Here is a 14,749-nt window from a genome sequence, read left to right on the forward strand (position 1 = left end):
CCAGATGGGGGAGAGGCCGCATCCATCCTAGTTCCCAGGCATCTTCGCTTGGTCACGAGTGACCGATAGCCAGGTGCGAATTTCAAACACAGCCAGTCACTATTGGCTTTTTACTTTTCATAAGAAGAAAAGGCATTTGCCTACTCAGTCCCAGGGGATCCTGCCTGAATATAAATTAAGTTCACCTGCAGGCACCCTGCCCTGGGTGATTCTACCTTCAGATGGGAGGTGAGTGGCTGGCAACTCAAGACTGTAGGTTGGGGTGGCTTTTTGTTTGTGGGACACCCAGGCCTTGGAACACCTTCCCCAGTGAATATTGAAAGGTGCTCATGCAAGTGATCAGTGGGAGACAACTGTTCCTCCCGCCTACTGGGAGAGGGAAGAGGGTAGAGAAGGTGTGTGTGAATGTGTGTGTACACCTGAAGGAGCATCTCTGCTTGCATTGTTCAACCCAGAAACTGAGGTCCAGCACTGAGGGCCCTCTGGCGGTTCCCTCACTGCGAGAAGTGCGGATACAGGGAACCAGGCAGAGGGCCTTCTTGGTGGTGGCGCCTTCCCTGTAGAACACCCTCCTGTCAGATGTCAAGGAAATAAACATCTGACTTTTAGAAGACATATGAAGGCAGTCCTGCATAGAAAAGTTTGCAGTGTTTGATGTTTTATTGTGATGAATGTTTTTAATTTGTTGGAAACTGCCCAGTGTGGTTTGGCCAACCCAGTCAGATGGGAGGCATATAAATGGTTGTTGTTGTCATTGGAGAGGTGCGTGTGTTTGTGAGAGAAAAGAGGGGCAGCCCTGCCCACGAATGGAGTGCAATTTCCCAGCTGATTAGCCCCAAGGCCCTTGACAAAGCGAAAAAGGGACTCCACCCTGCCTTAAACTTAAAAAAAATAATTAAAAATTAAAGATTTCTTAGTTTACAAAAATCCGTGCATTGTCTCTTTTCTCAAGTTGTGTTTTCTACAGATCAGTTACATTCGTTGTGAGACATTAGTGTTGCATGAACTATTAGTTGGGAAGAAAAGAGGAGTAAACCGTGAGGAGGGTGCATGGGGTCGTCTGCCTTACACTTTTGACGCCTGGTTATTTAAGATGTGAAATGTATGATCTAGCTGTAAACTTGAACTGTTTCACTGTTGCTTGAGTTTTGTCATTACTATTATTTGTGTGTCTTCCGATAAATAAATACTGGGCTGTGTATTATGTCGTCAGCCACCTTGGAAACCCTGGAAGTCAGGAGATAAATATTTGGATAAATAAACGAGGTTTCCCCCTAGCGTACTGGTTAATCTGTAAGGCTGGTTTACAACCTCCTCCTTGGCTCTAAGCCAGGAGGCAGCGGCTGCACTTGGCCAAACTGCAGAGCCTGCTTTGCAAGCAGAAATGTTTTGTGTGAATGGTCGCCACTCTTACTTTGTGTGGATTTTACTTGGCGTGCAGTTGTTGCGGCCTAGGCCTCCTTGCTTTTCACAGCCTTTTGTGCAATTCTCTCCTTCCCTACTTGCGTACTATTGTCAAACCTTGGGTTACAGACGCTTCAGGTTGCGTTTTTTTGGGTTACGGACGCGCCGAAACCCGGAAGTACAGGAACCGGTTGCTTCTGGGTTTTGGCGGTCGCGCATGCGCAGAAGCACTAAATCGTGCTTTGCGCATGTGCAGAAGCGCCGAATTGCAACCCGCAGTGCTGCGGGTTGCGAATGCTGAGGGTTGCGAATGTGCTTCCCGCACAGATCACGTTCGCAACCTGAGCGTCCACTGTACTGGGATAGTCAACGAAGTGCCCTCCAGCAGCTGTTTCTAAAAAAAAATGTTAGAAACTCAGCTATGTAAGATAGGGACCAAAGGGATCCTTAAACCAAGGCTGCAGTTGCCAAAACGGAATGCCTAGTTGCCATTTTTGGGCACGGTGGCTCTAAAGACTTACTTTTCAAATGATGGACTGACCGTGATTGATTATCTGGCTAGTTCAGAGGACAACCTTGAGCCGGGTTAAGAGCTTTGAGATCTTAAAGAAAAACAGTCACTTGATCCAGGGATGGTCCACATATATATTGGCCCATTCCGACCTCTTTTTCTTTATGCTGACTGCTCCTGCTCAGGCTGCACAGAGAAAGCATTTTGGTTCCTGAAATTCATTCTGATAGTGCAGATTGATGGATTGAATTCTACAGGATGGGGTATTAGAGTGTGAAAACAGTCCAGATCCGAAGATCTCCAGGCATTCACCTTCAGATGGTGGAGACGTCAGGCGCCATCCCGGCACCCAGGCATCTTCACTTGGTCGCAAGTGTTTGAAATCCAGGTGGAAAATGTGCCTGGCTAATTCCAAACACTGCAGTGGCAGTGGTCCACAGGTTCCTCATCTCTGCAAGAAGAAAGTTTTTGGAAATGGGTCCTCTTTGGGCACGGGGAAATTAGATAGCATAGAGCTAGCCTGTTAAAATAACAGCCGCAACACATGCATCTACTAGGAAACATTACTTTTGATCACTCCCCTGGCCCAGTTTTCATTTATCCGTATTTGCAAATAATGAGGGGTTTGTAGAAGCCAACGAGCCTTGGTGATCCGCCAGCCAACGTGGGTGATCTCTCATTCCAGACAGTTCCCGAAACCACCTTCTTTCTTTGTTGTTGTTTCAGGACAAACACCACGATGCTGCTCACGAAATCATTGAGACAATTCGGTAGGTGCTAAGCAGCAGCCGATCTGCATTGCAACCAGATATTTTCACCCCCCCCCCACCCTTCCTCTGCAGCCTGTGGAAACTGGGAAACCCATCTGCCAGTAGTGATAGTGACACTGCTCTTGCTAAGGATTTTCCTTTTTATATCCTTGCTCTGTAATCACAGCTTCCTGCAACATGGTGCATGTTTTACCCTGCATTAAAATGAAAACCCGGTTTTGCCTAAAACGCTGGAGGGTTGCCTTATAACCAGGTCAGGACCATACCGGGGTCCCCAGACCAGTATCAGCCAGTGTGGGGCAAGTGCCTTTCATTCCCCAACTGGGAATAAGACTATGAGGCTATATCTGTCTTGAAAAGGGCACATGCTTTCGTAAATAGTCTGAATCAAAGCCGCCATTGACAGCTTTGGCTAAGTGGGAGTACAGTATGTTGCATTGATTAGCTGGTCTGGAGAAGGGAGGTCACATGCCTGCTATTCCAAAGTGACAGGGAGCTGTCATATTTCTGCACAGCCTTAGTATGAAGGAATTGGTTCATTTCTTTTAAAGTCACATTTGCCTCCCCTAGAAAAGGATTGAAGGTGTTGGGCGGTCAAAGCATTTTCTGCCCTTGAGCTTTGACCAGGGTTTCCCAACTTGAGTCCTCCAGGTAATTTTGGGACTACAATTCCCATCATCCCTGACCACTGGCCCCGCTGGCTAGGGATGATGGGAGTTGTTTTCCAAAAACAGCTGGAGACCAAGTTTGGGAAACCCTGGCTTTGACCTTTCTCTTAAAAACCAAGTGAGATCCTACCCATAAATCTCAGTAGAAAGTCTGATTTAAACAAGAACCTAGCATGCTGTTTTCTACTGAGCCAGATCACTGTTCCATCTCACACCTTGGGAGAGGGACCAGTCATACCTGTTCTTTATAAATCACAGTGTGCATAGATGGGGATGCAGGTGGTGCTGTGTTCCAAACCACTGACCCTCTTGGACTTGCCAATCATAAGGTCGGCAGTTCAAATCCATGCCATGGGGTGAGATCCCATTACTTTGTCCCAGCTCCTGCCAACCTAGTAGTTCGAAAGCATACCAGTACAAGTAGATACAGTGGTGCCCCGCAAGACGAACGCCTCGCAAGACGAAAAACCCGCTAGACGAAAGGGTTTTCCGTTTTGGAGGCGCTTCGTAAAACGAATTCCCCTATGGGGTTGCTTCGCAAGACGAAAAAAATCTTGCGCCCCCCCGCGGGTTTCTTTCGCTTTTTTTGCCCTTTTCCTAAGCCGCTAAGCCGCTTATCAGCTGTTCCGCTGATAAGCCGCTTAACAGCTGATCGCTGGAAGCCGCTTGACAGCTGTAGCGCTAATCCGCTAAGCTGTCAATGGGCTTGCTTCGCTAGACGAAAAAACCGCTAGACGAAGAGAATCGCGGAACGGATTCTTTTCGTCTTGCGAGGCACCACTGTAAATAGGTCCCGCTGTGGCGGGAAGGTAAACGGTGTTTCTGTGCACTCCGGCACTCATCATGGTGTTCCCTGTGCCAGAAGCAGTTTAGTTATGTTGGCCACAAGACCCGGAAAAGCTGTCTGCGGACAAATGCTGGCTCCCTCGGTCTGAAAACAGAGATGAGCACTGCACTCCATAGTTGAATTCAACTGGACTTCACCGTCCAGGGTTCCTTTACCTTTACCTTTTGCCTGCATAGATGGCAGTATACTTTATTATTATTTATTGAATTTATACACCGCCCCATACCTGCAGGTCTCAGGGTGGTTCACAGGATAAAATCAGAGTATAAAACCACAAAATACACAATCAGACAAGACAAACCTAACAGTAGTAGCCACCTTTGGCCTTTTGGTCTGCCAGTGAGCCCCTAACCATTTATGGCTTGAGACCAGGCTGTCTTAAAGATATTAAAATGTCACGATGCAAACCTTCCCTGGGGTGCTAAGATCCTCAGGTGTGCACCTCCACACTGTCCTTTGGAAGGATAATATCAAGATTTGGTAATATCAAAACGGAGGTACAGGCCGTCCTGACCACAGGGTTGCTATCAGGGCAAACTGGATTTGAACTGCTGGCTCTGCATATGCTGTGATGTACCGTATTTTTTGCTCTATAGGACTCACTTTTTCCCTCCTAAAAAGTAAGGGGAAATGTGTGTGCGTCTTATGGAGCGAATGCAGGCTGCGCAGCTATCCCAGAAGCCAGAACAGCAAGAGGGATCGCTGCTTTCACTGCACACCGATCCCTCTTGCTGTTCTGGCTTCTGAGATTCAGAATATTTTTTTTCTTGTTTTCCTCCTCCAAAAACTAGGTGCGTCTTGTGGTCTGGTGCATCTTATAGAGCGAAAAATACGGTATTTTAATGATTCTTGTTTTGTTGTTACTGCTTTGTGTGTTGGGAACCGCCCCGGATCCCAACTTGGGAGAAAGGCAGGATATAGAAACAAGCAAACGTGACAAAATTATCGGTGTGTTTGGGGCAGAGCTGGGCTTGCCAAAAGGAGGAGGAAATGATCTAGTGATTGGGGGGGGGGGCGTCGGCATTATTTTCATATTTATTTCACCTACACCCTCTTTTCCTTTCAGGTGGGTCTGCGAAGAAATTCCAGACCTGAAGCTTGCTATGGAAAACTATGTTTTAATTGACTATGATACTAAAAGGTAAGGATAAGAGTCTCTCCTTAGTTCTCACTACTTTCCTCCCCCATGGCTCCCCCTAGAAGTCATCGCTGGACTCACAGCGCCAGTCAGCCCCCAACCAGCACGGCAAATAGGGGTGATGGGAACTGCCTTGGACAGCGTGGGGCTGGGCTAGATGACCTCTGGGGGTCCCTTCCAACTCCACAATTCTGTGATTCAGTGGTTCTCTCTTCTATTTTAAACCAGCCCCAAATTCTCAGGTGGTGATATGGGGGAGCAATGTGGAGTGGCTGCTGTCGTGTCCCTTTTGTTGTAGATTCACTCTGGAAGTTGGAAGCTTTTGGCAAGGGGGTTCTTCAGCTGTTCCATGTTTGAGAGAGCTTGATAAAGACAGCCTTTCTGATAAGGGCTCTGCCCTTCACCCCCCCTTCCCTTGCCTCTCCCCTGCCCTTTACTCCTTTAAACGGTTAATTTGTCCTGTTCACAAATGTAAACAAAATGAGATTTTTCCTGCTGCTTCCATGTCCTCCTTGCAAGGATGAGAAGGGAGGGGTCCTCCCCACCCCCTGGGGTCTTTCCAAACAGGCCAGGGAGTGTCCTGGGTTATTCCCCCCTCCCCACAAAGTGCGTGTGAAAATAGAGATGAAAAACTGCCTTGGGTGGAGGAACCCACCTCTTGGCTTTTGTTGACTGCAGGAGTTGATGAAGAGTCTGAAATGGCTGAGCAGCCCTGATTTTTGCTCTCTCTCCCCCTCCCTCCCCTTGATGTTTGAAATCTGATTATGCAATGGGGCACGTGACTTCCCGTGCTGCCCCTCCTTTCCCTATCTCCTGACCTGAGTTGATTCTTTAATCCTGGTTTAAAAAAAAGAAAGAAAAAGATGGGATTTTCAGACCAGCCAGGCAGCCCTGTTCAGCAAGTCTCTTTAGAGCCCAAGGCAGCAAGGCTCAGTATCGCTTGCACTGGCTGGCAGAGTTCTCCAGGGTTTCGGGGTCCCGTCCCTATGTGGAGGGGGTGGGGGCTGAACCTGAGACCTTCTGTGTGCAGAAGGAAATGCTCTGTTGCTCAGCTGCAGACCTTCCCCTTAAATTTCCCGTCCTCTGGACTCCAAATAGCCTCACACCCTTACTCCATCTAGCCCAGTATTGTTCACACTGACTGGCAGCGGCTCTCTAGGGTTGCAGACAGGGGTTAAAGTATGTAAAGATGCCGCTTGGGATTGAGCCTGGGAGAGCAGAGCAGATGCTCTCCCATTGAGTTATAGCTCTCCCCCCCCCCCCATTAAACAGGAAGCAAGATTCCAGTCCTCAACGTTCAGAAGGAAGGGCTGATTTAACAACAACAACAACAACAACAACAACAAATTTTATTTATACCCCACCCTCCCCAGCCAAGGCCGGGCTCAGGGTGGCTAACAACCAATAATAAAAACAAGTTGAATGAATACAACTTAAAAACAAGATTAAAATACAACATTAAAACATTAAAATGCGGCCTCATCACAGGAGGAGAAAGGAAAAAAAGAAAAAAGAAAGAGGGGGAGGGGGAGGGAATCAAATTGGCTCCAAGCCAAAGGCCAGGCGGAACAACTCTGTCTTACAGGTCCTGCGGAAAGAAATCAGATCCTGCAGGGCCCTGGTTTCATGAGACAGAGCGTTCCACCAGGCCGGAGCCAGTGTTGAAAAGGCCCTGGCTCTGGTTGAGGCTAATCTGACTTCCTTAGGGCCTGGGACCTCTAGGGTGTTGCTATTTATGGACCTTAAGGTCCTGCTAGGGTGGTCCTGTAGGTACGAGGGTCCTAGGCTGTGAAGGGCTTTAAAGGTCAAAATCAGCACCTTAAATCTGACCCTGTACTCCACCGGGAGCCAGTGCAGCTGGAAAAGCACTGGGTGAATATGCTCCCATGGCAGAGACCCCGTAAGGAGCCTCGCTGCAGCATTTTGCACCCGCTGGAGTTTCTGGGACAGCTTCAAGGGCAGCCCTGCATAGAGCGAATTTCAGTAGTCAAGCCTAGAGGTGACCGTCACATGGATCACTGTGGCCAGGGCGGGGCGGGAAAGGTAAGGGACCAACTGCTTGATGTGGCGAAGATGGAAAAATGTCGCCTTGGCTGTTGCTGTAACCTGCGCCTCCATGGAAACTCTTAACGGAAGGCAATGGCACTAATTGGGCCCCCGCATGAGAAGGGAGTTGGTCCCTCATCCCCATACCATCCCAACCTCGGGGCATAATAATTCAGAGTGCTGGTTTTGACCTATAAAACAGCTCAGGACCGCAACACCCCAAGGATCGCCTCTCTCTCTGTGAACGTACCTGGACCCTGAGATCACCCTCGAAGACCCTTCTTTGTGCCTGTACCACGAAAGGTCTGGAGGGTGGCAACATGAGAATAGGGCCTTCTCTGCAGTGGCTCTCCGTTTATGGAACACTCTCCCCAGGGAGGTCCGCCTGGCGCCTTCATTATACACCTTTAGGCTCCAGGCAAAAACATTCCTTTTTAACCAGCCCTTTGGCTGATTGACATCCAGTGCCCTTTTAAAATGTGTTGGGGAATGGGGAGGATTAATGAGTTGTTCTTGTTTTTATTTTTATTACGTACTTTTGTGTTTTTGTATTGCGATTTCATCTTGTGAGCCGCCCCTGAGACCTGAGGATATAGGGCGGTATACTAATTCAATAAAGAAAACAAATAAGCAATAAAAATAAAAAGCTCTCTTGCACCAAGCCAGGCCACATGTGCTGTCTGCAGGGACTGACATAGGCTCTCCAGGTTTTAGAGGTGTGGGGGGGGGGAGACTTTCCTAGCCCTCCAAACCCCCACCTCAATCCCAGAAATGATGGGCAACTGGAGCTGTATAGCGCAAAGCATTTCACTAAAAAATATTTCTAAACTAGGCTTGCAAACTTGTCTGGCTGGAACTCTTAAAGCGTTTGGGAGGCTACAGTCCTGTTCCATATAATTAAAGGGAACTCTGCGGGACATACCGTATTTTTCGCTCTATTCGACGCACTGGACCATAAGACGCACCTAGTTTTTAGAAGAAGAAAACATGAAATAAGAAGCCTCCTGAGTGAAGAGGGAGCGCTCCTCCCTCTTCGCTCAGGAGCCTTTGCGGGGCCATCCCTGAAGCCAGGAGAGCAAGCGGGATCGGTGCGGACCGGTCCCTCTTGCCCTCCTGGCTTCAGCGAAAGCAAGCCTCCTGGCTTTCCCCCTACCTCCCTCAGGAGCCGCGCACTCTTTAAAGGGAGCACGGCTCTTGGGGGCTTTTCTGGGAGGTGGGGGAAGGGACGGAGCCGCACGCTCTGTCCCTTCCCCCACCTCCCGCAAAAGCCAGGGGTAGCCACGTGAAGCCTCCGTAGGGCAGCGGGATGAAGGCAGCGCTCCCTCTGGCTGTTCTGGCTTCTGGGGTAGCCCTCAAAGCTTCCGCAGGGCAGCGGGGAGCCTTCATCCTGCTGCCCTGCGGAGGCTTCGCGGGCTACCCCAGAGCTGCTCAGGAGTGCGGGGCATCTGCGCGCAGCCGGCCCGCTGCTCCCAGGGCTGGCGGGGGAAGCCCGGGTTCCCCCCGCCAGCCCCAAAGAGCAGCTCAGGAGCGTGTCGCACTCCGGCAATTTAGCTCCAGGGACCACACATTCGCTCCATAAGACGCACAGACATTTCCCCTTAGTTTTTAAGAGGACAAAAATGTGTTTTATGGAGCGAAAAATACGGTAACCTGAGTGGATGAATGCAATGGGGAGGGTGGGGTAGAGAGCTGGATCTGGCTGGTGGGCCAGATCCCAAAGATGCTAGCCTTCCAAGGGCCACTTTGATGGGCAGGGTGGAGTTGGCCACCTGCCGCCGGATATTGAAAGGCAGAGCCTTCGCTGGGAAGGAAGACTCTGGAAAACCAAATGCAAACCCAACACTCTCGTCCCAGAATACTTGTTGATTTGGGGCAACCACCCTAAGCCTGGTGCCTTCCAGACATCGTTGGTCTCCCAGCGGTTACTACAACCAGTGGTCGGGGGTGATGATAATGAGATTTATGTCTTGCAACATCTGGATGGCCCCAGGCTACAGAAGGTGCTGGGGTATTTTTTAAAGAAGACTTTGCAGACAAAACATTCCTTTTGGGAGTGGCACAGGATTAGAACTACAAGGAAGATGTAGGCATCTGTGTAGCATGTATTATGTTTTGGGGAGACACGCCTAGAAAGCTTAGGCCCATCTTAATTTGCCTGACAGCTATAACTTTTTTCCTTTTTTCCTTCCGCCCTCCTCCCTTCTTCTCATCAACAGCTTTGAAAGCATGCAGAGGCTTTGTGACAAATACAACCGCGCCATCGATAGCATTCACCAGCTGGTATGTATGTGCCCCGCCCATCCGCACTGCATGGCTTCCGGGTGGTTGTTGTTGTTGTTGTTGTTGTTTTGATGGTGGCGGGTAGCCTGATTTTTGTTATATATAATTTTTATTAAATTTTCTGTTTTACAATTTCAAATAAACATACTTTAAAATGACTTCCCTTCTTCTCTTTCCATGCTTCATTTTGCATATCTTACATCCCTGCATACTTTACAAAAACTATTCCAATCAGTTTTCCACCATTACATCTATCACAGTTATTTTCCGTATACTCAATATAAGTTTTCCAATCTTCTTTAAACATATGTTCTTGTTGCTCTCTTATTCTGTATTTTAAATCTGCAAGTTGTGCATATTCTGTCAATTTAAGTTGCCAGTCTTTCCAAGATTTTTGAGGCCAGTTAGTCCTGCTAATTCTCTGCTTGCTCCCACTGGCAGGCCTAGTGCTCTGACATGCTGGGTATAGTGCCCCCCCCTTTTCTCAATTTAGCCTGGATTACTTAGAATTGAAGGGACGCGGGTGGCGTGCTGGTCTAAACCACAGAGCCTAGGGCTTGCTGATCAGAAGGTCACGGTTTGAATTCCCGCGACGGTGTGAGCTCCCATTGCTCGGTCCCTGCTCCTGCAAACCTAGCAGTTCGAAAGCATGTCATAGTGCAAGTAGATAAATAGATACCACTCTGGCGGGAAGGTAAACGGCGTTTCCGTGCGCTGCTCTGGTTCACTAGAAGTGGCTTAATCCTGCTGGCCACATGACCCAGAAGCTGTATGCCAGCTCCCTTGGCCTATAGAGCGAGATGAGCGTGGCAACCCCAGAGTCGTCCACGACTGGACCTAATGGTCAGTGATACCTTTACCTTTACCTTTACTTAGAATTGTAGAGTAGGAGGGGACCCCCAAGGGTCACTAGTTCAACCCCCAGCAATGCAGGGATTACTTATTTATAGCAGTTCTAACCCCAATTCTTTAGCCCGGGGTGGGGGTTTGGGACCTGCCCAACCCCAGCCTAAGGGTCGCATTCTGTTATGGGCAGCCTTCCTGAGCACATTGCAGAGGAGGCAGAAGGGGAAGTGGGTGGAGCAATAGATGGGACACGTTTCTGCATGAGGCTACATTTCAACCACACAGAGTTGGAATATTCCACACGGCACAGTAGCGCCCGTAGGGTTGCCACCTGTGCTGCATAATACAGGATTGTCCTGGGTTTCAATGCAAAATGCTATGTTCTGTATTGATTCAATACAAGACGCAGTTAGTCCTATATTTCCCCTATTCCCCCCCCCCCCCTGCCAAGTTAAGGAGCCTCTCCTCTGCTCCTACAGGGATGGCATCCCTGGCTTGGCAGGAGAAACTGCCTCTCACTTCTTTCCTCCTTTCTCCCTGCTGCTGCTTCTTGACAGCGGAGGCAGAGCAATAGCCATCACAATAGCCTTATCTTCCTCCTTGAATTTGTCTCCCCCTCTCTTAATGCCCCCACTTCATCTTGTGCAAGTGAATTCCACAGTTCCACAGAGTTCCACAGTCGTTCCTTTTGTCTGCCGGCTTCACTGGGCACCCCAGGTTCTAGTGTTTTATGAGAGGCACAGAAGCGCCTTCGTTGGCCTGTCGCACGTGCTAAAGTGTGTGTATGCGTGTCTCTCGCCCCTCACCCTCCTGCCTCTCCCATTTTGTTCTCCAGTGGAAAGGAACCACGCAGCCCATGAAACTGAACACCCGCCCCACCAATGGGCTCCTGCGCCACATCCTGCAGCAAGTCTATAACCACTCGGTGACCGACCCCGAAAAACTCAACAACTATGAACCCTTTTCCCCAGAGGTGTATGGCGAAACTTCCTTTGACCTGGTTGCTCAGATGATCGATGAGATAAAAATGACCGAGGACGACCTGTTTGTAGACTTGGGCAGCGGTGAGTGGTTGCCGTACACTTCCCTCTCCTGTGTCTTCTCTGAAACCTATCGTTATGTGAAACTGTTTCATTTCTTCTGCAGGACATTCAGCAGCGTATACCAGTTTGCTTTGGAAGCAGCTGAGCTGTGTAAATAATGGCCCACTTTGGATGTGATGGCCAAACCACGGTTTCTTTAGCAGGGCTGTGCTTTTGGTCCCTTTTGGTCCCCTCATGTCCTGGAGCAGGGGTCAGCAATTTGCGGCCCAAGGGGGTCGTTTAAATGGCCCCCAAGCCGCCCCCGAACCGAGCTTGTCGTTTTCCACTAATGACTAGCAGAATTGGGAGGGAGAGGTGGGCGTATTTAGCATTCACTCTGGAAGGGTTCGTGGGTGGCGCTGTGGGTTAAACCACAGAGCCTAGGACTTGCCGATCAGAAGGTCGGCGGTTCGAATCCCCGTGACGGGGTGAGCTCCCATTGCTCATTCTCTGCTCCTGCTCACCTAGCAGTTCGGAAGCACGTCAAAGTGCAAGTAGATAAATAGGTACCGCTCTGGTGGGAAGGTAAACGGCGTCTCCGTGCGCTGCTCTGGTTTGCCAGAAGCGGCTTAGTCATACTGGCCACATGACCCAGAAGCTGTACGCCAGCTCCCTCGGCCAATAAAGCGAGTTGAGCGCCGCAACCCCAGAGTCAGTCAAGACTAGACCTAATGGTCAGGAGTCCCTTTACCTTTACCTTTACTGGAAGGGTATAGTCAATTCTGCTCCATTTCTACCTCTACTCTTCTTGTCTCAGGTGTGGGCCAAGTCGTTCTTCAGGTAGCAGCGGCCACAAACTGCAAGCATCACTATGGCGTGGAGAAAGCAGATATTCCGGCCAAATATGCGGAGGTACGTAGTTCGTGTTTGTTTGTGGGGTTAGAAGGTGGGAGCATCCTGTGACCTACATTAGAAGCATAGCTGTCAACGTTTCCCTTTTTTAAGGGAGATTCCCTTATTCCAAATAGGATCCCTCACAAGAAAAGGGAAAAGTTGACAGCTATGATTAGAAGCCAAGTGCAATGTAGAGAAATCTAGACTTGAGGGGTGTGCATGCTTGTTTTAAAGAATCTGAAAGAAATACTGTATTTTTCGCTCCATAGGGCGCACCGGACCATAGGGTTGCACTTAGTTTTTTGGGGGGGGAATTATTCCCCCCCCCCAGGTCCAGGAGCGGCAGCAAGATTGCGTGCAACCTCGCCATTGCTCCTGGATCTTGCGGGGCTAGGGACGGGGGAAGCCCGAGCTTCCCTCTACCCCAGCCCCCAGAACAGGCAGCTATCCACAAGCCTTCCGAGCACAGCGGGAACTCCTGCCGTGCTCAGAAGGCTTGCGGATGGCTGCCTGAAGCCTGGCGAGTGCAGCGGGAGTTGGCGCAGTGCTTGCCAGGCTCCAGGCTGCTGTCCGCAAGTCTTCAGAGCGCTCCGAAGGCTTGCGGATAGCTTCCTGAAGCCTGGAGAGCGAGAGGGGTCGGTGCACACCTCCAGGCTTCAGTGAAAGCCTGCATTCGCTCTATAGGGCGCACACACATTTCCCCTTCATTTTTGGAGGAGAAAAAGTGTGTCCTATAGAGCAAAAAATACAGTATTCACTGAGAGAACCTGACTTCTTTCCTTTTACAGCCTGTAGAAATGGTGCTACTTCAGCAATTGGGTGCTCATGTAGATACCCCAAGCCTGCAATCTTGTGCCTTAAATTCTGCCTTGATACAGTAGGGCGTCCAGCTGCAGCATCTTTGAAATGATAAAAATATATATCCAGAATTATTTCCATTGTGTAAAATATCTGGGGCGTGTGCCACAAGCAGTACAGGTGAAAACAGAGCACTAAATGCAGTCAATACAACACAGGATAATTATAAAAAGAAAAAAATGTTCTCGGCTGGTGCAAGTCCTTGGTGGTTAATGATCTCTGCCGCAGTTGCTGTGTTCCCCCAGGTTGCTGGAAACGGGTCACTATCCAATTTACCACTAACAGCACACCTGCTTTCTCCTCCCCTCTTCTCTCTCCCGGCTGCCTGCCTTTCCAGACGATGGACAAAGAATTCAGAAAGTGGATGAAATGGTATGGGAAAAAACATGCAGATTACACAGTGAGTTGAAACGGAACCGCAAACGTTACCTCCCACCAAGCCCTGTTGCAAATCACCCTCCTTCCCCCTCTGTTTTGGTGTGGGGTTTTCGGAGGCTACACCTTTGTGTAGGGGCAGAGAACCTTTTCTGGTCTTGGGGGGGGGGCACATGCCAATTGTGGGTGAGCCAGAACGGGCGGACAAACAGATGCGACACCTATCAGACTTTTTCTGCGGAAGGTTACACCTAGGCCACATGCCCACTGTACATTAAAGCGCTATGATATTTCTGTAAACAGTCATGCCTTCTTCCCTCAAAGAATTTTGAGAACTGTAGTCTGCTAAGGGGGCTTGGAGCGGCTTGGAGATCCCTTTTCCCCCTCCCAGAGTTTTGTGGGAAGAAACACTTATTGCTAAAGCGCTTTGGCAGACCCTCCAAGTGTCCCTATTTTCCAGGGACAGTCCTGGATTTACAGAAGCCGTCCCGGTTTCTGATTTGATCCCGGAATGTCTCGCTTTTCCTTTGGCCGTCCCTATTTTTATCGGAGAAAAGTTGGAGGGTATGGAGTTAATGTGACCCCTGAGCTATCTCAAGGCAGCCCTGCATAGGGAAGTTTTTTTAAAAAAAAGTTTGATGTTTTTATTTGATGTTTTTATTCAACCAGGTCAGATGGGAGGGGTATAAATAGTAAAATGACATAAGTAGTAGTAGTAATAATAATAATAATAATAATAATAATAATAATAATAATAATAATAGAATAGGACTTGCCTATTTTCATCAGAGAAATGTTGGAGGGTTTGGTTCTTGGGGGGTGGGGAATGCAACGACTGTTTAAAGTGGTATTACAGTGCTTGAAAAATGTACAGTGTGGACGGAGCCCTAGTCCATGCAGCTGCCATAGGTTCTACACATTCATCTCTCCCTGCAGGCAAACAAGAGGAAGGCAAAAGCACTCGGGGGTGTGGCAGAGGGTCAGAGAGAGGACATGAGTCCTGAGGGCTTGGAGGGCCCCATTCAGCCTACAGACTCGAGGTTTCCCACCTCGCACACACCCTAGGTCACTAGAAGCCTTGCACCCGTCG

General features: G+C 49.2%; 1 protein-coding gene across 5 annotated transcripts in view; it reads left to right on the forward strand.

The window, feature by feature from the left end:
* Positions 1-14,749, forward strand: part of DOT1L (DOT1 like histone lysine methyltransferase) — a 73,266-nt gene that overhangs the window by 14,930 nt on the left and 43,587 nt on the right. For all 5 annotated transcript variants that reach the window (XM_081895361.1, XM_081895359.1, XM_081895360.1 and 2 more), the window contains exons 2-7: positions 2,642-2,685; positions 5,267-5,341; positions 9,601-9,664; positions 11,346-11,574; positions 12,350-12,444; positions 13,622-13,684. In XM_081895361.1, the coding sequence (XP_081751487.1) occupies positions 2,642-2,685; positions 5,267-5,341; positions 9,601-9,664; positions 11,346-11,574; positions 12,350-12,444; positions 13,622-13,684 (570 nt within the window). The remainder of the gene's footprint in view (positions 1-2,641; positions 2,686-5,266; positions 5,342-9,600; positions 9,665-11,345; positions 11,575-12,349; positions 12,445-13,621; positions 13,685-14,749) is intronic.

Source organism: Podarcis melisellensis (assembly GCF_964234715.1).
Source record: "Podarcis melisellensis genome assembly, chromosome: 18".
NCBI classification, from domain to species: Eukaryota; Metazoa; Chordata; class Lepidosauria; order Squamata; family Lacertidae; genus Podarcis; species Podarcis melisellensis.